Genomic DNA, 27778 nt, shown 5'->3' on the forward strand with positions numbered 1-27778 from the left:
ATTCCTATTATTACCCATTTGAAAATGTATTTGTTTGTAATTTCTCACCACATGGTTAGAATATTGACAGTGCGGGTCATAACTCAAGATTAGCCACCTGCGCTGAGCCGTAGATGTAAGATGTGACGCATATTTTAGTTTCACATATTTTTTTTAAAAATCACCTTGAACTCCAAGAGAACAGGTGCTCCCTTCGAAAGATTGTCCAACACTAGTCTTAGCTGCAGGTGATTATACACGAAGGAAACATAGCCTATATCCCATTTCTCCCTAAATCCTGCAAACTACACTATCAGAGTTTCAGCAGTATTTTGCTTTCTTAGAATTGTTTTTTTGTAGGATCTCTAAATTTTATGTTGCACTTTCATGAATTTAAAGTCAAATGATGTGACATTAAACACCATACTATGAATTTTTAACATATGGACTACTTGATGTCTTTCCCCTACCTTTCCTGGTGCAGGGCGGGGCTGTGCAGCAGAGGGAAGGCCCTGTGGGCGTAGCTTGTGTTCAGGTCTTTACTGTGCCTTTATCCTGTTCTATGAAGTTTTCGTCATAGAAATGAATGAAATGCTGCAGTAATCCGTCTACGGTTTTCATAAGCAATGTTAAATCAATTAAAAAAAACCTAATTCAACAAAAGAATTTGAGAAAAAATACCCGTCAGTGAGTTTCTGATGCTAAAAAGAAGCAGCACATTGTAACAAAAGATTGACTTTATTAAATGGATATGTACAGCACATTCCTGGATGAAAACAAGTCATTATCTCTTCATATTGAGAATTCTCTACTTTGTTTTTCAAAAAAAACAACAAAAAAAACAGACATAAGACAGGTGTGCTTCGATTTTCCGAAATGTTTTAAAACCTCCCTTTATTGCACCAGAGCCTTACAGACTAGAGTCCCAGGGTCGGCGTAGGGATATCAGCCTTAAAACAGCAATCACGCCACATACACAGAGTACGCCTCCAAACGAAGACACTTTACTGGATGCTGCAGCCGCTTCCGTCACTGCAGCGCCACTACAAACATTATTCAAACATTAATTAGCTTAGAAAAGACCCCTAAGACGGTCCGTAAAAAGGGTATCCATAAAATCCATAGCATGAAAAGGAAAGAAAGCTCTTTAAAATGTAGAGATTTTATATATGCCTATGTGCGCGCGCTTGTGTAAATAATTCCAGATGTGCACAGATGTGTACGATAAAGCTCAAAATCTCAAATTAGAAAATGAACAGTTTTAGAAAACCACCAACCAAAGCCTGGAGGAACGTTCCCTAAAGCATCTCAGAGAGTGTGTACGCTGAATTTAGTTTGAAATATATTAGTATATCATCACAACACTGTTCCAAAGCTCTTTGGCTGCGTTTACACAGATACACTTTTCAAGACAATTGTTTAAGTTTTAAAGGAAGCTCATTAATCATCAGCACGTGTGGTTGTCCAATCTGTCCCACACACACGTCTCGAGGGTCACCAAGACAACTATAAGAACACGTGTCATATCGACCAAGACAACTGTAATAACACGTGTCATATCACCAAGACAACTGTAATAACACGTGTCATATCACCAAGACAACTGTAATAACACGTGTCATATCGACCAAGACAACTGTAATAACACGTGTCATATCGAAATGAAAAGTATTTCAAACAAGCCATAAAATCTGAATTTTTGGTTTGTATTTCAATTGAAGATATCAAAAGAACATAGCATTGTAGACTGCGTGGGCTCATTCACGAGAAAAAAAAGCTCAAATCTTTTTTTAAAAATCCATCAGTGGAAGCAATTTCTTTCTTTTGTTTGCACCTGTGTAAAATCACCCAACACCTCCTGCAGCTACCCAAATAAAAACAGAAAGTTTTCCATCATGTTGATTTCGCTGGCAGTGATTTCCTCAAAAGGTCCCGTTTAAAAAAAATAAAGAGACAAATCAAATTTTAAAAAAGCCTCTGGCAATTTTAACACTGTAGGTGTGGACTCCGGGATGTATGCTGGTGTAAAACAGCCCTGCAGTGGGAATATCGTGTGGTGTGCATGCGTTTATCCTTCCAATCCTTTCTCATGTCATAATTCTACACTGCGCACTCAACTTGTTACTTTGGCGGTGAAAAAAAAAGGGAAGTAAAAGTATAAAAATGGAGCAAGGCGTCGAAAGTCTGAAGGAAATAAAAAGGCTGTCGAACTTGATGGGAAACGATCACAAAACAACATTACGACAGATAATCATTGTTGGCCTGATTAACACCACTGATCCAAACCTGACAAAGGCGATGTATTTTGTACAAGCATAGCCATGATAGAAGCCCAATTTTGATGCATAATTAATATACTAACATCCCCCTAAAAAATTAACACAGCCAACACAGCGTCATATGCAGTCAAACTAGTTTTCTAAAGACGTCCATGTAAATAACTGTAAATAAGAAAGCAGCAGTAGTTGCCAGAGCACTGAAAATCTGAGGCTAAAATATGAAGAGTACATGTCCCTGAGTACAAAGATCCACCGATTGAAGAGGCTGTCCAAAACGTCGAGGACTTATCTGTACTGCGTGAAAAATCTCAACATATCCGCACTCCAGTGTGTGTTCTCAGTCTATGCTACCCTGGAGCCTCCTGCGCCGTCCTCAACTAAGGCAACAGCCACCCCTCAAGTCAGTGATACCGTCCTGCCTCTCAGCTGGAGGAGCAGATGGACGGTGCCAAGACTGACACGAAGGGCAGTAAGAGAGACAACACTGATTTCTAATTCTATGAGCTGTGTCAATGCCCAGACAGAAAACTTAGTAAAAACAAGTGTGTTACTTACTTCGAGCTAATTTTTTGGTTTCAACGTGATGGCACTGCTGCAGGTTTTTTTTTTTTTTTTGCACCTTGGATTTTCTCTTCAATACATATTTAATGAAGACGGTGTACTTTTAAAGGCACTTCCTCACTATTAGGCATACTTTAACCAAGCTCAATGAACAACCGTAGGGAACTAGTCAGTAGATGGTTTCAGAATATACTTCCCTTACCCCCCTACAGTATGTACTCAGTGCACTGCTCATTCAGTTAAAGGGATAGTTTGGCCATCCTGAAGTGTGGTTGTATGAGGTAGTCGGTGCATTACCTGCAGTAGATGAGTTAGCACACTGAGAATTTGGAGAAGCAGAAACGAGTACCAACACGAAAGATAAGCAATTCACTACTTTCGACGGGGGCAGCAGCTGCTAACGTATTTTAGCCACCTATAAAAAGGCACACCGAAAAAAAATCAACTGTAACTTCTATTTAAGAATATTTTTAGCGCTTTACTTTGCTGCCAGATGCTTTTCTCATTTCTCTCCTCTCTCTCTCTCTCTCTCTCTCAGCCATTCAGCCTCCCTCTGCAGAAGTTCTTCCCCTGTAAACTCCAAATCATTAATGGGTCCTCTCGTCTCCACAGTTAGCAGCATTTCATCGTGGCTGTAATAATCAGCATTTTTATTCCATAAACTGCAGAAAGTCTGACTCAAACTGCAGATATTCTAATGAATACAGTGCATGGCACAGTTGCACTTATGCATAGAAATATGTCAAGAAAACGTAGCTCCAAAGGAAAAGGCTTTCTGACAGCGAGGTAAAGCGGTGAAACTACCCTAAATGCCCCCGTCCACAGCAGCTCCTGTATTGGTACTCTTGTCTGCTTCTGCAAAGCAGCGTGCTAACCATGATCTACTGTACCTCAAAAAAACACACTTCAATAAAAGCCCAACTATACCTTTAAAGGAAAACTAGAACAACTTTATTTCCGTAGCTCTGGACAGCAATGTTGCTACATGCAGTGATTTCAGCAATTGCAACGTAAACATAACTGATTTAATAGCCAGAGATACTAAAATAGTATAGTAAACTGTAGTGATCCATTCAGCATACATAAAGGAAAAGTAATGTTCCGATTCAAAGAATTGAGCAAATGAGCTTAAGGACGCAGAATCGACAACAGCGGGGGTACACTGACAGAACCGTGATCTCAGGAGAATACGCGATGGGACCATGTGAGATTTCTGTGTTGTTGTGTTCGGAGTAAAATTGGGAGGAATTTAGTTTGCTTAAGTGCAAAGAGTGAAAAGAAACTTTCACATTGATGAGGTTTTGATCAGAGATGCTGAGTCAGGCTTTAAAACAGCAGCTTAAAAACACACACACACACACACACACACACACACACACACACAAACACACTCATTCACTCACTCACTCATCACTCAGAGACTTTCGCCGTCTCGAAGTTAACGGCCAGCTTTCTGTGCTTCCTCTTGCCGGAGGAGCCGGGGGTGTGGCCTGTCGCTGGGATGTTTTGTCGAGGGGGTGTGTGCGGGGCTGGCGCCGCTGTGGAAACAGCATCTAGTAGACCGGGACTGGATGAGGAGGGGTCGCTGTTGGCGGCATATTGGTGCGGCTGGTGCACTTTACCACCCTGGGGTTCGCCGTGAGCCAGCGATTGGCCAAAGGGCTGGTTCTGGGTTTTCTGCGATTGGTTTCTGGCCGCAATGTGGGCGGCGTTGTAAAACTCTCGACTTTCCTGGTTCTTCTTGTTGGCTGAGACTCGTTTCTTAGTCACCTGTTAAGGTCAGAGGAAACTGTAATTGCAGCATTATTTTTTTGAGCATAAAAAACAAAATAGAAATACAGCAAAACTTTTCAACAGATATCGATTCCCTCACACGTGTAAATCTACCTGTAAGGGGATAAACTGGTTGTGTGAGCCGATGGGCAGTGTTGTTGCCAGCTGGGGGCGAGCGGCACCGGGGAAGGTTCCTGTTGCTCCGTAGAAAGGCTGGTTCTGGTGGTGGTGAGAAGGTAGCGGCATTCCCCACATAGGGGTGGGGCCGTAACCCTGGGGAGGCAACAGCAAACCCCCTGGAGAAGAAGAGCATACTCATGAGATAACAGCACATAAAAGGGGTCAAATTAATTTAATTACATAGCTCTAGATCTCAAGAAACAGACAAAGTGAGACAAGATAACAACACATTTTCAAAATCCTGCAGACCATTTATCTAAAATGTACAGAGAGAAGACTGACCTTGCTGGCTGAAGACAGGGTTCATGGCTCCTAAGGGTGGGGGTCTTATCTGACCAACTCCTGGGTACAGAGGCGGTGGGAGGGGGAAGCCAGATCCCACTGAGTTCTGTTGATGAGCGAGAGGACACAGACAGAGAAGCTTTAATATTCAATATTATAATAAAATATTATAATATTCATCCCTTACAGTTTGGATGGAAAGTAATCATTTACACATGATCACATAGTGTTTGTCGACCTGTTTAATTGTTAATGTCTTTCTGTCCTTTGGGTACCAGCACAGAGGACTACAGTAAAAACAAAACCAACCTCAAGCAGGGACTTCGGTGGCCGATCAAATTCCAGGTTGTTTACTTGGTAACATGAACAGTGCGTTTTTACCGTTTACCTTGGGATCGTCGGGAAAGACAAAATATTGCCACCATAATATTCTGGCATCTGATAGTCTTCAAACAGGATCTGTAACTCACACTTCGGCCCCTTGTGCTGTTTAAACAGAGGGCCATTTGGTCTGGACGCACACTACGTCAGGGACCTTCATAAATACGGTTTTAGTGGCTACTTAGAGAAAGATGGCGTATTTATGATAGATTTATAATAATCCAGGGATAGACGCTAATATTTTAAGGCCCTAAAATTGGTTGCCCAAATGTAAACTTTAAAAAAAAAAGGTTTTTGTAAATGAATAGAAGTCTCCTGGACAGGGCAGGGGGTTAGAGTGTGACTATTCTTACCTGGGGCATATTGACACTGTTTTTTTATTTGTTGAACCTATATGTAGACAGGTAATCTCATTAAGACATGCAGGACCTTCTAAAACTTGGTTGCCACCTACAGAGGACATCTGTGGGCCGCTGAGTAACTGTTTGTGGCTATGGGCCAAGAATAATGTCGATCTCTGATAATCCCATATAAACTATCCAGCTGGCTGAATTGTGAGTGTAAAGACATTCCATCTTTTACAAGTTACGTACGAGTCTTTGGAGGGCAAAGAAGGCAGCTTTCTCCTTGGCATCATTCTCTGATTGGCACTGGGGGCCGTGAACCATCAACCCATTGGACAGCTTCACCTGACACACAACTGTGCGGCTCTGTGGAGATAGAGGATGTTAGTGCAACCATGCAGAGAGACACTTGGCTGAGGCATGTTATATCTACACCATGTTAAATAAAGCACTCAAAAAAACAACCCTCTTACCTGTCTGTTGCCAATGAAGCTGAAATCGGGCGGTGCCATTCCTAAGCCCACACAGACACATGCCAACTCTGACACCTTACTGCTCAGCACAGCGTTGGAGAGGTTGGCAGGGGCCATTGCGGGAGAAGCCATCACAGCTGCGTCACCGTGGGGGGCGTTCATATTTGCTGCTAGAAGGAGAAGAGGGAAAAATGGGATGAAAGGGAGGAAAAAAAACCTTGGGTCGCTGTACATTTGGCTGTTGGTGTAATAATCTTTTACGTACCCAGTTTCTTGAAAGATCGCCTCCTGTTCTGCTGCTGGCCACCAGTGTTAGCTGCTTCCTGTGAAAACGGACTTTCGGTTCCAGCACCATCGATCTTCAGCATCTCCTTCAGCATCAGGGTTCCCTTCTGCAACCACAGACAGACACACTTCAGTTGTCCTGGTCTGGCCTCTTGCCATCTACCCATCAATGAAGCTAAAAGTAGTTGCTGTTTGAAGAAATTAATGACTCAGATTCATAAAAGATTAACACCGTTGACGGACATTATTGGCTCCCCGCAAACTTGCCGTCAAAAAAGCATGGAGATTACTTTACATTATGGTTTTGTAGACCTGCACAAACAATTTTGACGTCTGTCTTTCTGTACCAAATACCATTCATTTTTGGTAGGGAATTTCTGCCTGTGATACTCACCATGGCGAAGGACTGCGGAGACAACGGGCCATCTGACTGGCTAGCAGGTGCTTGTGGAGGGGCAGGAGGGGTTGGGGTCTGCTGGCTACCCTTTGAGATCTTGAGACTGGCTATCAGATCCTCAAACTCAGTCGAAGCCTGAATGGGAGAAACATGTGAAGAGAGAGAAGTGTGGAGGAGGAGACAATTGGTTTACATTGTGGACTAATGCCCATAGTGGTTGGAAACATGGGCACAAGTGTGTGTGTGTGTGTGTGTGTGTGTGTGTGTGTACCTTATTGGCTGTGTTCTGTGGGGGGAAAAGAGAGTTGGCGTCTTCATTTTTCTTCAACAGTCTGATGCCACCAACTGGGGCCTGCAAAGTACACACACACAAACCAAGGTTATCCTAGTCATTAGTCATATATATATATATATATATATATGTGTGTGTGTGTGTGTGAATATGAGTCACAGGCTTATACATTAGAGCAAAGGTCTGCATCCAAAAGTCACATACATATACATAAAGCACCAGTGGATCTCTCTAGTTGTAAAGCATTCTTTATGTAGCTATCCCCCCCCTGGGATTATAAAAGTATTTCTGATTCTGATGTATTACTGCACAACTGAGACATACTTCTACACAAGCAGCTCAGATTAACAAACTGCTTTTTATCTGGTTGGCGTACGTGCGTGTGTGTGTGTGTGTGCGTGTGTGTACACTTACAGCTCTGTTTGGGTGCTGGTTCTTCTCCTGTTGGGAAAGTCCTTCCTAGAGTTGGAAACACACAAGATTATTTTTTTCTTTCAATTTTTTTTTCATAAGAAATTTCAATGTCAGTCAAAGAAACATTTAAAATCCAACATACACTTTCAAATCATTCCAGAAAAGTTTTTTTCAATTTGTATAACCATTTATCTGCACGACTGGACTTTGCACAATTGTAACACTTGTCAGGCAAAGGTCCGGTTCACAGGGTGATTTGTGAGCACTGCTTACACTCACATCACAAGTGGGAGCATCGTTATGTTCAATTGGATTCATGAATTGATGTCATGTAGAAAATTCCAGCTAAGCAAGTTGCAAATTTGTTGAAACGGTCCCCTGAACCACACAAAAAAAAAAAAGACGACTTATTTTTAGGTTAAAAAAATAACGTTATGTATGGATAACACGTTCATTGTGCCACATTATTCTTCTTTTCCAAGGATTTTTTTAACGTGGAGGAACTTTTTTTCGCCCCCAACGAGGTTTAAGCCAGGGCCGATGGAAAAAAGCACCAAAGTGAGAAGAATTGAGAACAAAAAATAGCAAAACATTTTTTGTCAGCAATAACAGGAAAATGCATAATTTGTCAAAAAGGTTAATGCAGACTCATTGCCTTTTTCTGTACATGGACCAATCATCCTTAATACCGTGCATAGTCACCACAGGACCAGGAAAAAAAACCCTGTTCCCCTATCATTTACATTTTAAAAAGCCCACAAACACACTTGCTCACACACACAGACGTACATTTTGCCAGTGAGCAGGAGGTTTGAGAGGAGGACCAGAGTTCTGCAGAGACTGCCACACGTTACTGTACTCCTGGAGAAGTAGAGAGACGGGCAGACACACAAAATTGGACCATATATATTTGTAAGGTGTCATAGTTAAAAGGGCCTATAGAAGTGAGAAGGGTCTACACATGCAGGTGACCATGTGCTTACCTTGGCCTGCTGTTTCTGTATAGGACCCTTAATGGGAGAGTTCCTGCTGCCCTGGGTGGCCGCCTTCACCACGCCGTGTTTATTGTTATGCTACAGGAGCAGTGGAATAGAGAAAGAAGAAAAAAAGATGTTGTGAGAGAGACAACAATTCTTATTGTTTGATTTCAAATTAATTTAAAAAATGGTGTGTGGTTGTGTAGGGCTCCACCCTTACCTGCATGGGTATGAAGGGTGAACGCGGAGAGTGGTTCAGGCCGGACATCTGGCGGTGTGAGTTGAAGTTTGCCGCTGCAGCGGGCTGAGGTTTGACGATGGCGGTGAGCTTGTGGGAGGTTTGATCCACTCGTACTCCGTGGGAAAGGTTAATGAGGGCGCAGGGAGGGAGGCGGTAACCACGGGGTGATGTACACCTGAGGACACCGGCCAATAATACAGCAGGCATGTCGGATCAGAAGTCATGCTAGCTTTTACCTTTACACCTAAACATTATATTTGACCTATATATTGTAAATTGGTTTTCTAGGTGCTTTTTCAGCCCCTTACAACTGGTAAATTACACATTTGGATACAGTATATTGATTAATGCTCTTCTTGGTCACATTAAATCAGATGTTATTGTAATATGAACAACCTAAGTCATTTCAACTTTCTACACAGAGCTGACAAATTAAAGGAAAACAAGTGTTTTTAAGTAGACTTGGCATCCTATAAAACCTACCTTTAAAGCAATTTCAAGCACTTTATTCAAAACCCAAGTACTTTTCGAACCTTGAAAACACCACATTGAAAAAATGATTTCAAAGTTTCTCTGCACCCGTAAGAACCCTGTAAGTACCTGATGGTGAGACCTCCAGCAAATTCTTCATCAAAAAGCACTTCATAGAGAACCTCTGCCTCACGATCCGCTGAAGACATAAAGACAGACGCAAACTGTGAGAATTACATTCACATTATGTGTTACATGCAGATTTTCTCCTTTCTATCAGAGACACGCATGATAGCCATAAAAAGTGCCAAGGCTTTTTGTTAAATTTCTAACTGTGTGAAGAAATCCTCCTCACCTCCTTTGATGCCGATGATGGTTCCTCTGAGTCCCAGCGGGACGGTGAAGCTCTCCCTGGTGTTGATGACTCTGTCAAACAGGCGATACTCTGAATCCGGGTCTGGAATCACCCCCTGCTGCTGCTCCAAGGGCTACACACAAACACAGTCGTTCTTGCATACACGTTCTTTGCAAAGTAAACATATATAGGGCTCAATAAGCACTTATCATATGGGTTTTTGATAAGAGATCTCTCTCTTTTTTCATGTTTTTTTTATTGTGTAATCAAACTGGTGTTGGTTTATTTATTTTTTTTTACAATGACTTTGATCTGTTTTTACAAATTAACTTTATTTATTATTATTAATCTGTCAATTATACTATCAATCTTTTTTTAATTTAACAGAGAGGTGACAAATTAAAGGATTATAATATAGGCTGTTATCCTATAAAAGCTACATTTCAAGCACTTTATTCAAAACCCAAGCAATTTTCAAAAGTTAATTATTCATTCATTCATTCATTCATCTTCAACCGCTTATCCCGGGGTCTGGGTCGCGGGGGTGCTGGAGCCGATCCCAGCTGACATCGGGCGTGAGGCGGGGTACACCCTGGACAGGACGCCAGTCTATCACAGGGCACATAGAGACGTACAGAGACAGACAACCATTCACACCTACGGGCAATTTTAGACTCATCAATTAACCTAACACATGCATGTCTTTGGACTGTGGGAGGAAACCGGAGTACCCGGAGAAAACCCACGCAGACACGGGGAGAACATGCAAACTCCGCACAGAAAGGCCAAGGTCGGGATGCGAACCTGTGACCTTCTTGCTGTGAGGCGACAGTGCTAACCACTACACCACCGTGTAGCCCCAAGTTAATTATTATAATTTATTTTAAGCTCTTTTGTAAACATTATTGAAACACATTCACCTCTGTCCTTCTGGTTGGTCCCCTATACTGTATGTTACTCTCATAATTACACACACGCACCTATCACACTTCTGCCCTTACTACAAGCCTGACTCAGAAGTTGGAAGTTACGGAATTCCGATTACAAGTGAATGCAGCATAACCATTAGTGGCGATCTTGGCTGTCAGCGTCACTACCATGGCGGCACGTTCGCATTTAGGGAGGGAATGTCTCCACAGACACACAGATTGGAATACTCAGAAAAGAGGCAACAAGTGCTTTCATTAGTGGGTCATATGATCAATCACCACTGTCTTAAGTCACTCTTTGATAGATAGTAACTTAGTTAGGTTACTAGATGAACATCTTGCAGAGTATATCTTTAAGTAATTACACACAGGTAAAAAAGCGCTCACCCTGAAGAGGAGATGAGGCTTCACCGTCACACGGACTTTCTTGGTGCTCTTCTTCACCTGAGAGAAGGATGTTGAGAGTGAGAGAGAGGATAAAGAGAGGCATGTGAATTGGGGCACAGTGAGTTCACGCAGAGAGAACTGTGAAGTGATAGAATTACGGGAGGCAGTATGTTGTCGTCACCTTGGATTTCTCCACCGCCTCCTCGATCCTCTCCACGATGGCAGAGTCCAGCACTTGTAGGTCACATGACGTCCTGCTGATTGAGCTCACTGGGTGACTTTTCAACCAGGAAGTGATTTCAGCAACCCTCTCCGCTCTGTGGGGTGTCCATGGTTCATCCGCAAATAACCATCAATACAATTCATTTCACAAGATAGAATTTCAGTTGAAAAGCTCAACACAGGTACAGCCATAGCAAACGCAGGTTTAGGTTTTCAAGTAAACTGTTCAATTACACTGTGATCTATCTCTGTGTGTGTGTGTTTTACCCAATCTGGTCCTCTTCAGGCCAGATGTCATCTTCATAGAAAACATCATCATGACTGTTTCTGGACACTGTGTTGAAGACCTCAGAAAATCTAGAAAAATATAAAAACATCATTTAAAATGTTGAAATATGCTGGTTTGTGCAAAACATTTTTGTTTTGCACATTGTTTGTCCAAACATGAATTCAACACATTTCAGTACAACCAGATGTTCAGTGCTGCTACCCATTCAAACAACTGAAGAGTGAAGGACTCACTTTAAAGGGATAGGAAATTGGCTTTTCTGAAGTGTGGTTATATGAGGTACTTATCCATATAATAATTCATTTTATTTATATAGCGCTTTTCAGAGACCCAAAGTCGCTTACAGAGTAGGACATATAATATATACAGACGATAAACGACAGGAGTCAAGGATGACAAGGATGACAGGGAAGCAAGGCGAAGGGGGCATGGGGTAATGGTGATACAGACAAATAGCCAGAAACAGGTACAACAATAGAGGTGGGGGGATGGATTGAAGAGCAGTGGGGGGGGGGGGGGGGGGGGTCAAGGGGAGGGGCTGAAATGGGTGAGGAGAGCGGAAGGAGGGTGGGGGGGGGAGTCGGGGGGAGAGGCCGGGAGTGAATGTAGTTATGGGTAGGGGAGGTTGTAGGCTTGTGAGAAAAGGAAGGTTTTTAGACGGGATTTAAATGTTGTGAGTGATGGAGAGTCGCGGATGGGCTGGGGGAGAGAGTTCCAGAGTCGGGGTGCAGTTCTAGAGAAAGCTCTGTGTCCGAAGGTTTTGAGTTTGGAAGGTGGCATGGTCAGAGTTAGGGAGGAGGAGGATCGGAGGGCTCGGGAGGGGCGGTGGGGGGTAAGGAGGTCAGAGAGGTAGGGTGGTGCCAGATGGTGAAGAGCTTTGAAGGTGAGGAGGAGTATTTTGAAGTCGATGCGTTGTTTGATCGGGAGCCAGTGGAGGGTGTAGAGAATGGGGGTGATGTGTTCACGGGAGCGGGTGTGAGTGAGGAGGCGAGCAGCAGAGTTCTGGACCATTTGGAGTCTATGGAGGGAATGGGAGGTGATGCCAGTGAGGAGGGAATTGCAGTAGTCGAGACGTGAGGAGATGAAGGCGTGGATGAGGGATTCAGCGGCAGGGGGGGAGAGGCAGTGTCTGATTTTGGCGATGCGGCGGAGGTGGAAGTAGGAGGTCTTGACGATGGAGCGGACGTGGAGATCAAAGGAGAGCGTGGGGTCCAGGATAACACCAAGGTTGCGTGCAAGGGGGGAGGGAGAAATGATTGAGCTGTCAATGGTAAGTGAGATGGGTCCGGTTTTGTTTAAAGTGGATTTGGTGCCAATGAGGAGGAGTTCTGTTTTGTCGCTGTTGAGGTCATATAGTCAGTGTGATACCTGCAGTAGATGGCGTTTAAACTTAAATTTATTTTTCTTTAGGTGGGTCTAATTAAGGTGATTCAAGTACATTAAGCCACTGCTCCTGTCCACAAAACCTTCCTTTTCACCAAAACATTTTTCTAAATATCTTTTAGATGTTCTCCTTTTAACTAATTTTACCTTTTATTTTTATATTGTTTCTATTCTGCTCTGTAGCACTTTGAGATTGTTGAATGTGAAGTGAAATACAAATAAAATGTATTAATATTATTATTATTACTACTGCCTGCTTCTTCAAACTGGCAGCATGCTAACTGATCAGACTCTGTAGTCGGCATGAAATTGGACTCACTGGTGACGGTGGCAGAGAGGAGGACACTGGACAAACTGCTGGACATTATGGACAATGCCAGCCGACCCCTGCACACCGTCATCGACAGCCAGAAGATCCTGTTCAGTGGAAGGCTGCTCCTGCCCAAGTGTAGGACCAACAGGCTCAAGAACTCCTTTGTCCCTCAGGCCATCACCCTCTACAACTCCTCACTCGGGGGGAGGAGGAGATAAAGAGGACAGAAGGAGTGGGAGCCACTCACTGTGCAATTAATAATCTACTCTTACATATCTGGATACTTATATTCTTCTTTTCTTTGAGCAATAACTTTATCCACCACTGTGCAATAATTTAATCTTACTGCTCATTTCTGTAATATACATTCATACATATTTTCTCCCATACATTTCCTCTACATTTAACTTATCTGATTTAATTTTCCGTGAATTTTATTTTACCTATATTCTTACGTCTATCTCATATATATTTGACTTTTTACTGTTGACTTTATCGTTTACTGCTTTTCTTTAATATACTGTATATACTTTCTGTGTTTATTTAGCTAAGAGTTTATTGGTTATCCTACACTGTATTCATTTTTATATATCTCCCTTGTTTTTGTAAGCTGCTGGAGATTCAATTTCCTGGCAGGAGCCATCCCAAAGGGATCAATAAAGAGAAGTCCAAGTCTGAGGGCGCACTCACACTGTCCGTCTGTACCGTGCCCCGTGCTTTAGGGTACTTGTCCCCCCCTCCCTCTCCCCCCCGTGGGCCAGGCCCATTTGTACTCACACTACCTGGGCCTCGGCGAATGCTTCTTGCTGCCTATACGTCATTGCGATGCGTCGCTTTGTTTACAAATCTTTCCATAGACCTCTGAGTTTTTGTGCGTCTTGTTCGACTGTTTTTGAATCTTTTCATCAACCAAATCTGCAGTAAACACTCCACCTCCGCATCACACCAACGTGAACCTTTCGCCGCCATTGGCGCATGGTCCGTCCTTATTTTTTCTATGTCCGAACAGGCGCACATAAAATGACATCAGAACCGCCCTAGGCCTCGTGCTCGTAAACGTGCGCACGCTTGTGCTTGGACATGTGCAAACGTGCTGTACAAAAGCCCACCTGTCCCAAGCGGGCCTTGACCGGTACGGTTGCACTCACACTGGTCAAACGAACTAGACATTACCCACGGAACCTGTTTGGGCACGGTACGGATGGACAGTGTGATAACACTGTTATCTACTGTAGGTAATGCACTACTGTGCAACCACTGACTGTGGATAAGTACCTCTTACAACCACACTTCAAAAAAAGCTGAACCATCCCTTTAAAGGCAGCCAAACGGTAGAGGAGTAGAGAGGAGACAGTATTAATTTTCTGTTTTTTGGTTGTTTTTTTTCACCTGTCCAGGTATTCGGCCAGCAATTCCTCCACAGCAACAGAGTAGAGCCACTCCTTTTCCGTTCTCTTGGTGTATCCAGGGACCTCCTCATTTTTCTTGTTGAACTTCAGGTTCAGGCCCACATTCGCTTTCTGCTCCCCACAGGGACTGCAAACAATGAAGAAGAAAACACTGATGCAGAGGAACAGACATACAGTTCTCAGCAGTAAAATAAACACAACATTTTAATACACTGCAAAATGCAGAACAGTCATGTCAAAAATGGACAAAATAACCATTTTTAAGAACAAAATTTCTTCCAGGAAGAGTGAAGTTTGCAATTTCCACTGTAGAACAGCCCGCTCAGATTTACACAGGCCATGAAAGTGCAAATTCTTAACAATTGTACGTATTTTGACAAATAATGTCTAAACATCAGAATAGTAAGTAAATAAATACTGTATATATGTTTGTTTTAACCACTCACTTCCTCTTAGAGCCTCTGCCAATGAAGATGCTTCCTGAGAAGCGGGAGACAAGGTAGCTGGTGATGCCTAGACGAGATGCCAGAACGTATCCGGGACTGTATTTTACACAGTACTTCTACAAAACCCAAACACATGCAGGTACAAACAGGTGAGCAGGGAAACTCTTCTCAGAATCAAAACTGTTTCTCAATTCAACACCTTCACAAGTGTGTCTCTTACGTGCTGATTCTGGATTAAAGGCTCCAGCTGTGGTTCATGCGGCACGTTGAAGACCACTCGTACCCGGCCCTCATTAATGACATCACTGGAGTCTTGCACCTGTTAAGCAGTGATACACAATAACCAAAAGATCACTTGCTGGATAAAAAGCATTATGATCGGAGGCTTTTGCAATCATGGTATTATAGAAATGTTCTTGATTATTTCAGCTTGCTGATAAATGAATGTGTTTATCATACCATAAGTATTGAATTCTAATAATTAAAAGTCACTTTACTATTACTCTATTTAAGGATGAGTCTGAAGCATTATACTGCACATACAATGTGACTATTTTAGATTTAAATCCAGCCCAGAAGGAACATTTGTGAGTTCCTGCGTCCGTTATGATGCGACCCTATGACTGAAGCAGAAAAGTGATCACATACCTCCCCCATGGCACCGTAGTAAGGGTTCCCCACCATGAAGACACTGGTTGTTGGAGGAAAGAGCTCGTCTAAGCTCTTAAAGCAGGTCAGAGACGAGTAAAAGGCCTTGATGTCCTTAGAAGATGAAGGCAAACGTGAAAAATATGGGTGAAGTGATGAGTTATTTTACCAATATTAAGTTTTTAATACAACCCTTCATTCTACTCTGTCTCTATAATAAACAAAACACCATGGGCTTGGGCCTCATTGTGTGTGTGTGTGTGTGTGTGTGTGTGTGTGTGTGTGTGTGTGTGTGTGTGTGTAACAGAACACTGCTCGTGTAATGAGCAGACATTTGTAAGCTTTATTTGAAACTGATATAGCTCGTCTGCACTCCTTAGCTCAGGCACTTTTTCCTGCTGGAAAAAACCACACCTTAGCACAAAATCTAGGGCTGACTAGCTCTGCACCTAAGAATGTGACAGACGGAGAATGAGTATGCATAACCCTCATGGAACCCCAGGACTGTAACAAGGGCTACAATCTTTCCCTAACTAAGGTGTTAATTGGTCCTAGGTTTCCATGACTTTTAACTATGTACTACTTTCTTGTATGAGTATGCATGTACCTTAACCACAGTCTGGAAGGCGAAAGGGAGGACCTGCTTGGCCCACTGTTTCTCAAGTTCCACCACCCCGTTGGCTTTGGGGACGTATTTTCTTCCTGTCAGCAACTGGCCGTACAAAACCACGCTTGTCTCATTCACAATGATGCCTTTCCTCTTCAAGAAACTGCGAGAAAGAAAAAGTCACTAATACAAAGACACTTTGCAGTGTGCAATGTTACAAATACTTTAAAGCTCTCTTAGCCACTAAGACATGAGAAAGGCAGCAATATGTTTACTATAAAATTGCTGTGTCTTCTCTCGATTCATAAAACAAAGTGTTTTGTTTTGTTGTTTATTGTGCCTTACTGTTCAGTGATTCCCTGCACGTCCTTCACCCAGTCCTTCTGCTCCTTGTCAGACAGGGAGAGGACTTTGCTGGGAGGAGGCGTGGAGGGCCTGTCATACACTCTTTGGACACCGGGTGGTTCCTCTAGAGAAAACCTGAGAAACGGGGAAAGATTTGTCTTGTAATTGCTGACTTGTGCGTTACACCAATACAAAGACAAGCTCTGTGCTAAGGACAAACAGACGTGCAGCTGCATTTGGTGATTTCGGCCGAATTTTCAACATTTAAAGCAACTTGATTGCTAAAATTCTTTCCATAAAATCACTGGGATTCTAATAATGGCGATACCTTTAATTTTATTGATAATTAATACATGGGTAGAATCTATCCAGTCTGAGAAAAGCACGTGAAAATCACTAGACACATTCAACGGATCTTTATCGACCTAGTGCTAATTCTTACTTGACATCTCCATCTGACACTGCAATGATGCGAGCTTCCTCTAGATGCGGCCAGTTGACAAACACAGTCTTCCCCAGTACTTGTGCACTAACATCTTCACACACCTAAAGAGACAGGAAAGAGAAAAACAAGAAAGAGGGACAGTACATTTGAGGTTAGTTTTAAAAACATAACAGTGGAGGCCATTTCTCTCCTCGTTTCTCTGGCACGTGACCTGAAAATCGATCTCAGCGCTCAAACTTGGAGCGCTCTCAATTCCTAAAAAGCAGCGTAGCGGAGGGCCTATAAGTGAGGATACAACAGTGTGTCGTGTTTTTGGCACTCATGATATTAAAAGAGGCGTGACAGACTGACTGGCAGACAGAGAGAAACAGAGGGAGGGAGAGAGAAGAGAGGGAGTCGGGCTGGAAAGAAAAAAATGCCATGAATCTGAGGAATAAAATGTTATTTTCTGATTGTTTCACAGCGTTATGTTTAGCACAAACAAACACATCTACCCTCTTTAAAAAGATTTAATAGGGGATGTACAAACCGGGAAATGGGATCCACCTATGTAAACAAAGAGTGAGATAAGCAGACAAGAACAAAACAAGTCTTACTCTATTTTTTTTTTTTAAATGATGGTCATTCTACTAAAATTGTCGCTAAAGTTTGCATTATTTATGGAAAGTCTGTTCACATTCAAAATGCAATAACTATATAAATTCTATATACAAATACCACACATTATATAGGGGTGGATCACAATCACAAAAACCTCATCTAGAGGAAGCTTGCATCATTGCATTGTAAAATGGAGACACCACGTAAGAATCAGTACTACAACGTATGTTTTGAATTCTGTGAATTTGACTAAAGATATTTTCAGCGGTGTTTTAAAAAAATTAGATCGGTAAAAGCGTTTGAAAGCTCACCTCCTCTCCATCCTGGCTGGGGAGGATGTCCAGCATCATGTTTTCCCCTCTGCTGCTCTGCTGGAACACGAGCACCCCGCTCTTCTTCTTAAAAAACTGACGACAGAAAAAAAACAGACGAAGGGTCAAGAGAACATTAATAAAATCTGAAGCGTTCAACAAATTTCTAAATTGTTTTTATTTTTTTTTTTACTTTTCTACATCCAAGTAGTGTACAATAAAAAAACTCAAGCTATAACTGAGGAACTTCATCAGAACCTGACACACACCTTGTGTTTGATGTGTTGCAGTGTTGGGAAGCCACAGAAGTACAGAGCTGAGCGGTCGACACGTCTGCTGACGTGATCCAATGGTACTTTCCAGGCATCCATAGGTATGTCTGCTTTCCTGTAACAAACACACAACACAGTGAATATCAATGTGCATGTGACTATACTGGCTGAATTGGTTTTCTTTGGTTTTGCAAGCATGAAATAGCCCCAACCTATTTCCAGAACCTGCAAAACCAGGACCAATTAAATGCATCAAAAATCCAAAACAAAGCCTCACTATCATTTACTCTGTACATAGTGTCAGCTGGGATTCTACGTGTCAAATGCAGCGAAGAGAAAATGTAACATCTTTGTGCTATATGAATAAAGTAGACAAGTGTACTTCCATCACTTATTTATTACAGGTCTGGGTGAAAGCATGTTCATATGGCTGTTTTATTTCATAATAATCTGTATAAAAGCACTTCAGTATTACTTTCTCTTTATGATTGTGTGTGTCTGGAAACAAAAAACTGAGTGCCTGTGGATTTCATGAGCCCTGTTTTGTTCATGTTTGATGATGTTAGGTCCCATAGGAGCCATTTCATTGTAGTGAGAGCATTTTTTTTAACCTTGAGCTCACTGTATAAAAGCTGAGCTGTTGGGACCTCTAGGATAATCACAGCCTCAAGAAACCTCACAACCACAAACTAGAGACCCAGGGCATTCAGAGGATAGATGGCCTTCTTAGGTATATTGACATAAGGGGGTTTCTGAGCAGTTTAGACAACATAAGTGCTTGTCATCCAATTGCCGAAAAATGCAATTCTTGCAGTAATCTCCGAATGTTCATTTTTTTTTATCCCGAATCACAGCATGGATTTTCTGTTATGTTCCTCGAGGGCTGGGTGTATTAATGTGGCATTTTACAGGGATTCTGGGATCTACCCAATACGCACTGCAGGTGTGTATTGTTGAATATTGTATAAACCTACGTTTAACCACAATGTCTGTTGCACTCTGTCACATTTAGTTATTGTTTGATTTATTTTATGTTAGCTTTATTTTGATTTGATTTATGTTTTTATGCTTATTGTCACTCACTTGATCCTTTTCCACCTTTGTATTGAAACTGTTAAACACAATAATTTCCCTTGGGATAAATAAAGCTTCTTGAATGTTGAATCTTGAAAATGCTGCGACATGAGACAGCGCATGAGAATCATAATATCATATCGAAGCTTGAATAAACTTTCAACATTAAATAGGAGCCTAACACACACAATGTTTATAACAGTCAATCAAAAAAACTAAAGGATTTATGACTAGAAGAACTTGACACAGTGCTGAGCTGTATCTCAAATTAATCTTTAGGTTCACAGCTTTCAGGTGATGTTTATCACTTCTATGTGTCATCTACTGTTGACCTGCTCTCCCCCCCTGAACATCCCGTCCCCCTCCTCTTTAAAAAAAAAGAAGGGTTGAATGCTAAGGGGTTAAAGATCATTTGATAAAGAATACTTTAATTCATGTATGTGTGTATCTACCTGACATGGCAGTGGACGATGTCAGGGAACAGCTGAGGCAGGACGGAGTTGTATGAGAAGTCAATTGCAGAGTCATACGAGTAGACTGCACAGTCTGTGTGACAATTCCTGGCCTTCTCTTCTTTCGTCATCTTGTGATTGTAGGGCTCCATGGCTGCTAGTAAGCACCTCTGTTCATAAAACACACAGATCACACACAAGTGTATACCCTTTTAACATAATTGTGGCAGGATTTTTTCTCCATCCGTGTGTGTGTGTGTGTGTGTGTGTGTGTGTGTGTGTGTGTGTGTGTGTGTGTGTGTGTGTGAGTGAGTGTGTGTGAGTGTGTATGTGTGTACCTCATCTATGAAGGGAATGAGAACCACAGCCTCCCACTCCTGCTGTTTGCCATTGAGGTCCGTTTTAAAGTCAACAGGGTAATATTCAATAATGGGCGAATTTTCACTGGTCATCAGGTGCTGAAACATCAAAAAAAAAAATTATCCTCTTTATCGTTTCATGTTTGGATCGATACTTCTACAAAGTGAAATCCAAACATTGAGTGTGGGCTTGGATATGAGTGTGTTACCCTATAACTCTCAGGCAGCAGCGCCATGCTGGCAGCAGGCAGGACTGCCAACAGCTGCTGGAAGGGCATGAAGGGTTTCTCAAGATCAAAGGTCAACTTTAACTCTGATATGTTCCTGATGTCAGACAGGAAGGGAGCGTAGTGGTAGGGATAGTACCTGGAGAGAGACACATATCAATTAAAGACTGTGAGACACACTATTTTAAACTAAAGAGAGCAGAAGGAGGACGGTAAGAAAAGGGGAAAACGATTTATATCCTTAACTTAAATCAGTGTTTTTGACATGACTTTCCATAATACTTTAATGACTCATTACATTCTATTACTCATCATTTGTTTTGTGACTTCATGGTTCAGAAAGACTGTAGCTTAGCTGTAGGTAAGTGACATAAAGATGAAGTTCTCACCAGCTCCAGGACTGAACCCCGTGGTAATAGTAGTGGAGAATCCACTGGATACCTTCCACATAACACTTGGCCTGCTTGGCTAGAAAGTCACTGAAAATAAGAAAATACAAATACAAATTCTTAAGCATGTTTTTTTGTCCATAATCTGCATTCCCAAGATATGATCAACTTTTATATCAGGGAACCCTGCCTTCTGTAGTACAGTGCATCCGGAAAGTATTCACAGCGTTTCACTTTTTCCACATTTTATTACGTTACAGCCTTATTCCAAATTGTATTAAATTAATCTCTGTCCTCCACATGACCACGTGAAAAAAGAAACAAAGAAATCACATTTACATAAGTATTCACAGCCTTTACCATGAAGCTCAAAATTGAGCTCAGGTGTATCCTGTTTCCACTGGTCATCCTTGAGATGTTTCTACAGCTTAAATGGAGTCCACCTGTGGTAAATCCAGTTGATTGGACATGATTTGGAAAGGCACACACCTGTCTATATAAGGTCCCACAGTTGACTGAATGTCAGAGCGCAAACACCAAGCATGAAGTCAAAGGAATTGTCTGTAGACCTCAGAGACAAAATTGTCTCGAGGTACAAATCTGGGGAAGGATACAGAAAAATATCTGCTGCTTTGAATGTCCCAATGAGCACAGTGGCCTCCATCATTTGTAAATGGAAGAAGTTTGGAACCACCAGGACTCTTCCTAGAGCTGGCTGCCGTCTAAATAGAGCAATCGGGGGAGAAGGGCGTAGGTCAGGGAAGTGACCAAGAACCCGATGGTCACTCTATCAGAGCTCCAGCGTTCCTCCGTGGAGAGAGGAGAACCTTGCAGAAGGACAACCATCTCTGCAGCAATCCACCAATCAGGCCTGTATGGCAGAGTGGCCAGGCGAAAGCCACTCCTTAGTAAAAGGCACAAGGCAGCCCGTCTGGAATTTGACAAAAGGCACCTGAAGGACTCTCAGACCATGAGAAACAAAATTATCTGGTCTGATGAGACAAAGCTTGAACTCTTTGGTGTGAATGCCAGGCGTCATGTTTGGAGGAAACCAGGCACTGCTCATCGCGAGGCCAATACCATCCCTACAGTCAAGCATGGTGGTGGCAGCATCATGCTATGGGGATGTTTTTCAGCAGCAGGAACTGGCAGACTAGTAAGGATAGAGGGAAAGATGAATGCAGCAATGTACAGAGACATCCTGGATGAAAACCTGCTCCAGAGTGCTCTTGACCTCAGCCTAGGGCGACGGTTCATTTTTCAGCAGGACAACGACCCCAAGCACACAGCCAAGATCTCAAAGGAGTGGCTTCAGGACCACTCTGTGAATGTCCTGGAGTGGCCCAGCCAGAGCCCAGACTTGAATCCGATTGAACATCTCTGGAGAGATCTGAAAATGGCTGTGCACAGACGTCTCCCATCCAACCTGATAGAGCTTGAGAGGTACTGCAAAGAAGAATGGGCAAAACTGCCTAAAGAGAGGTGTGCCAAGCTTGTGGCATCATATTCAAAAAAGACTTGAGGCTGTGAGGCTGCCAAAGGTGGCTCTACAAAGTATTAAGCAAAGGCTGTGAATACTTATGTAAATATGATTTCTTTGTTTTTTAATTTTAATAAGTTTTCAAAACTCTCAAGAAAACTTTTCACGTGGTCATAATGGGGCATTATGTGTAGAATTTTGAGGACAGAGATTAATTTAATACAATTTGGAATAAGGCTGTAACGTAATAAAATAAGGAAAAAGTGAAACGCTGTGAATACTTTCCAGATGCACTGTAAGTCTTGTTTCTATGCACTGTATGTGTAGGTCTACAGTATACACTCACTCAGACACCACATCCACGCCCATCTTGGTCATATAGTAGGTGCGCTTGTACTGTCTGAACTCCGTTTCAAACATATCGTCTTCCTCTTCCTCGTCGTCTCCTACTGCTCCTTTTCCTTCGCCAATCACTCTTTCTGATGATGTAGAATCCTACACACAAACACACACACACACCACAACACATTTTAGGAGATAATATATTTAGGGATACATGAAAACAATGAATGAATGTTGGCTTTCATGTCTGTTACTGCTTCCTTGCGTGTGTGCATATGTAAAAAATACAGTATTTTCACAGCAAACCTCATTCTTCTTGGTGTTTTTGCTGGCAGCTTCCTTTTCTGCAGCCAAACCAGCCGCCTCATTCAGATACTTGTTACCAACTTTGCTCTCAAACCACTTCAAGTCCACAAAGATCTCACTGAAATGTTCTCGGTCGAACTGGAGGAAAGAAGGAAAGGGTTTGTGTGATTGTAGGGCTCCATGGCTGCTAGTAAGCACCTCTGTTCAATAAAACACACAGATCACACACAAGTGTATGCCCTTTTAACATAATTGTGGCGGGATTCCATTCTCCGTCCGTGTGTGTGTCTGTGTCTGCGCGCATCATATGAAAGTTCATTAAAAAACAGTTCATTCATTTAATTTCACACAAAGGCTAATGTCAATTTAAATATTCCAAGTAAGTTTCAACAATATTTTAAAGTTATACATTTTTACAATGTTAAAGTAATACTTCACCCTCAAAATAACCATTCGTTTATTAGTAACTCAAGTCTCGAGTGTTGCCTTGAAGTCTTGAAGAAAACTTTTGTTGCACGAAAGGAGAATTAAAAAAAAAAAACACAGAGCGAAGTGTTGATTTATTAATGAAGTAATAGGAGTTCAAGTTTAACAACAGCAAAACTCTCACACATCTCATGTAGTATAATAAATGTCTTGTTTATCCAGTATTATGCTCAGTACTTCCCAAACACATGGGTTTTCACTAAAACCTTATTACTTACAACAGTCCTGCTTGTGCAGTCCCACTACTGGTCCAAACAACATGTCAGACGAGTGTGTTGTGTTTGTGAGGTACTGAGCATATGACTGCAACGACGACACCTGAATTTAACTGCTTGAGTTGTGAGAATTTGTAAAAAGGTGTTTTTAATTGTACTGTAACTTAGTTCCGTAAGAAATGCTGCTACACTTTTAACACTATTTTTTTACACTTTTTTTAACACTTTTTTTTATATACTGGACATCACGTAGTAAATACATTGTTCAACACCATTCAAAGCTAAAAGAAACAAACATTATTTTTCCTATAAAGCTGACAGATACAAGTAAATGGTAAAAATGTTTTGTCAAATCTGTTAAATGACTTACTTCACATATCAAATTAAGTAGTGAATCAGTATATTGTGTTGTCTCACCTCAGCAAGCTTCTCGATGTATTTCTCAAAGTTTCTGAGATTCAGATGGCCGTTCTCATTCAGATAACCTGAGTCAGAAAACAGGATTCTGTTGTTTTTATGTGTATGATAAACACATACACACATACAGAGCAGATTTCTATATTATAGCATGTATAAACCATTTGACCAGCACTTAGTTTCAACAACACTTGAACCCAACTCCTCATTTTTGAAATATCACACCTACACCATGAAAAACACATCTTCCATGATGTGTACAGGTAACATTTTAACTCTAATCTAAAAACAGTTCGATGGTGTAATGTTTGTGTTTGTGTCTCACCTCCCATGGTGGGCAGAGCACTGATGTAGGTCTTGTACAGCAACGGCAGAGCATCATGACTGATGTGAAGATGAGGGAGGTGAGGGATGAAATCGTTTCCCACGAGGAAGCCCATTAGAATCCAGTCGTCTATTATTCGCTCCAAGTCATAATCAGAACCAATCTGATTCTAAAAATAAAATTAAAAACACACACACACACACCCATGAACATAATCAGAATAAAGAGTAGATAAAATACTGTAGTGTGGAATATATTTAAGACACTTCTATTCAAACCTTCTCTGGCATGGAAATCATGTTTGCATAATAAGGGATTTTTCATGTTTACACTAATAATTGTATAAGTGTGTGGGTGTGTGCGTCTCTCACCCTGAGCCCAGAGAATTCATAGTCTATGTACTCCCTCATCAGAGACAAGTGAAGCAAGTGAAAAGTAGTCTCCTCTGGAGCCGTTATCCTATAAGAGAAATAGAATAAGGTTTCAGAGAAGGAAATGAAACTGCTCGAACAGACGATGACAGAACTGACATTTAAATAACACAACACTGCCGAAAAATACAACAGCTTTTCGGAAAAAATGAGCAGGACGACAACCTTTTCTGGTTTTTCTTTCCTCCAAAGCGCACCTCTTCTCTGAGCAGGGAGAAATTTGGCTCGTGGCTGGTCAAGCCCAACATGATCTAGGACACAGAGAGCGAGATAGAGTGAGCATTCACAGAGAGCAAAAATGCACAGCCTCATTTAGGGCACACAAACCCTACCAGGTCAGCATCCAGACCATAGAGGCAATGTCGGGTGTTGGGGTTGTGATCCGGCTTGGTGTTCTCTGAGCGAATAAACTCCATGATCTTATGTTCTCCCTCCCCTGGAGTCTGTACCGAAGAGAAAGGCAAACTTAGTACAAGCTGTAATGGAATCACAGTAACTGAACAGTGAAACTGCAGAGGCCATTTTCTTTCAAACAGATGTTAACACACCTCATGACCAGACAGGTAGACGTTGACATTCTGCCATAGCTTGTCGGTGGACAGCTTGTTGTGGACAAAATACTTGAGCTGCTCCTGGAGTCTTGCCATGAAGTCGGTGCCTAAAAGAAGGATGGCCGGTTAAAAGGGAGTTGATGCTAGCGTTTCAGAAAGGACACATTAACATCTGATATGTTAGCATTGTATAAATGTATTGATGTTATGGCTGGTGTGAAAACTGTCAATTAAACTCCAGTGTGGACTTAACAGCTGGATCAAGGAGACAGCCTGTAAAGGAGGGACTCAGAATTAGCAACGCACTGATCAAACTAGTAGTATCAATTCAATACCAGTGCTCTCGTCACTCCCTTGTCGCAAAAGGGGGTTAAATAAAGCGCCAAAGTTGGGCTCCATTTTAAGATAAGATAAGATATTCCTTTATGAGTCCCACAAAGAGCTGCTGTAACAGGCTGCCAACAGCGTGGCGCCATCTTTGGCGAGGGAAAGACATGCATTTTCAAAGATGAGTAGTGATGCCAAATGTATTTAGTAATTCAACATGATCCCTTTTTTAGATTTCGATAAGATTTCTATTAGCGTAGAAGGTTTGGAAAAAATACTTCCCTACCCTAAAATAAACCTGTATCTTACATGTTCCGCACCAGATGCATGGTTATCAGTTTGATTGTGTGATGTTCATTTTGTGTGAAGCTTGAGAGCATTCCTACCAGGAGTGATACAGTTGGAGTCGAAGCGAGCCTCTGTGGGAAGCACCTCTCCTTTTTCCAGAGCTTTTTTTATCTTGTCCTCTGCTTCTTTGGCAGACCTAGACAAAGACACACACAAAAGAGAGCAGGTCAAATTCAGGCTCGGCCTGTAGAAGTTACAAGTTTGTATATTATACTATGGGGGAAAAAAACCTCCATGATAATTTAATAATATGCCTAATAATAACAACAACAACAACAACAACAATATTTTGGTAATCATATGGTTATAACAGGTACCTGTATTCACCATTTCATAGCAAAGCCAGACGGACAAACAAACACTCAATTCAGGTCTGGAACAAGGTCATGGAGCAATGTCAGATGACCTGAGTTGACCCACTGTGGGTGTTACCCAGTAAACAAAGATTTGTTGTTACCTGAATCTCCGGCCTCTCTGCTGGTTCATCTTTGCCCTTGGTGCCACGCCATCTACCGCCATAAAGAAGACCTCGCGAGGCTTGATGATTCTGAAGAGAACCTCCAGATAATGGAAGATGTCAGCAAAAATCTTTTCCTCAGAAATGCGAAAGTGGACATCTTCATCGTTGGGGTGGGAACACTGATGGATAATGCCATTCATGTCCAGATAGAGATTATCAAATTCTGGAATCTGAAGAGAGAAAGAAACAAAAAAGAAAAACAGATGCAATGACTACTGGGGTTTTTTAAACATAGTGTGTCTGCAGAGGTTATCGTTCACATGACAAATTTGTGGGGAGCCATAAATGAAATGGTCCACTGACACAGGCAAAGAACCCAAACAAGGGTCAAGTGGACATCTAAGTTAAGTGACAGAGGGCGAAAAAGTAATTTATGTTTGTGAAATAGTCCCTGAAAGTGACCTAACGAATCAGTGAAGGACATTCAATACATACTCAGCACGCATATCAAAGCTGGCTTACGTAATGAGAGTGACACTGAGCAACTTACAGCTGATGAAACTGCTGCTCGAGCACTGAAATACTATCTGCCTACAACACGGGGGAAGTGGGTCACCTACGCCAATACCAGAGCCGCTGGAGTAGCCTAAATAACTAATGTAAGAAGCTATCGCACATATAATCAAACAGCTTCACAGACAGTGTAAAGCAAGGTGACTGTAAAGTAGCTGACAACAACCACTAGCTGCAACCTCTGTACATCCACTGTTAGGGTAAAGTTGGTTAGTTAGCTGACTGTGAGGGGTTAATTGTTGTTCAGAATGTTCTAGCACATCAAACACATAAACTACCCGGTACTATTATATTTACTACGTTATATTCACCTTTAAGGTTTAAACGTGTACTCGTAAAGGTAGAAAAAAAAGCAAGCTAGGTTGGAATTTGGTAAAATAACGTTGCCTCTAACAACACCGTGTGTGATTAAATAATGTCAAAAGACCTGTCCTGTCACCGGGCAGAAACAGTGGCGAGCATTAACTTACGTGGAATAAAAGTTCCCCGGCCCGCTAACATTTTACTTAGCTCGCTGATAGCTAAGCTAGGAGCTAACGTTATTAAACGCTGGTTTCATACCTGATGCTCCTTCACAACTTCACTGAGACACGGGTAGCGCTCTGAAATCCATCGGTAAAATTTCGGTACTCCCATCTTCACCGTGAAAGTCTCAACCTCAAGCAAGACGAATCTGAAAGGGGACGTTCAGCTGCGGTCAATGTTTGACTGGAGTCCGGTTTTGTT

At 42.0% G+C, this 27778-nt stretch overlaps 1 protein-coding gene across 1 annotated transcript; it reads right to left on the minus strand.

Moving 5' to 3' along the window:
* Positions 1-698: 698 nt before the first annotated feature.
* Positions 699-27778, minus strand: xrn1 (5'-3' exoribonuclease 1). The gene is made up of 41 exons (XM_083928190.1): positions 27614-27778; positions 26477-26709; positions 26058-26155; positions 25342-25451; positions 25126-25236; positions 24959-25044; positions 24734-24821; positions 24363-24531; positions 24038-24105; positions 22920-23057; positions 22618-22766; positions 20792-20881; positions 20385-20541; positions 20155-20274; positions 19817-19986; positions 18288-18405; positions 18019-18114; positions 17105-17208; positions 16663-16797; positions 16318-16480; positions 15711-15824; positions 15283-15381; positions 15063-15178; positions 14597-14743; positions 11490-11579; positions 11182-11317; positions 11001-11057; positions 9685-9817; positions 9459-9528; positions 8838-9033; positions 8624-8713; positions 8430-8501; positions 7641-7685; positions 7206-7286; positions 6932-7069; positions 6518-6644; positions 6253-6422; positions 6029-6145; positions 5055-5160; positions 4707-4888; positions 699-4589 (listed from the first exon to the last, which is right to left on the minus strand). Exons 1-41 carry the CDS (start codon positions 27686-27688, stop codon positions 4230-4232), a joined length of 5124 nt encoding a protein of 1707 aa, XP_083784316.1. The 5' UTR covers positions 27689-27778; the 3' UTR covers positions 699-4229.

Source organism: Echiichthys vipera, assembly GCF_963691815.1.
Source record: "Echiichthys vipera genome assembly, chromosome: 15".
Classification (NCBI taxonomy): Eukaryota; Metazoa; Chordata; class Actinopteri; order Perciformes; family Trachinidae; genus Echiichthys; species Echiichthys vipera.

Excerpts from the sequence above, each read along its gene's own strand:
- xrn1 (XM_083928190.1), bottom strand. The coding sequence starts at position 27,688 with ATGGGAGTACCGAAATTTTACCGATGGATTTCAGAGCGCTACCCGTGT. Across the intron at positions 20,882-22,617 it reads GGCGTGGATGTGGTGTCTGA|TGACTTTCTAGCCAAGCAGG; the intron begins GTGAGTGTATAC and ends TCTTATTTTCAG. Across the intron at positions 11,318-11,489 it reads CCTGAAGAGGACCAGATTGG|AGCGGAGAGGGTTGCTGAAA; the intron begins GTAAAACACACA and ends GACACCCCACAG.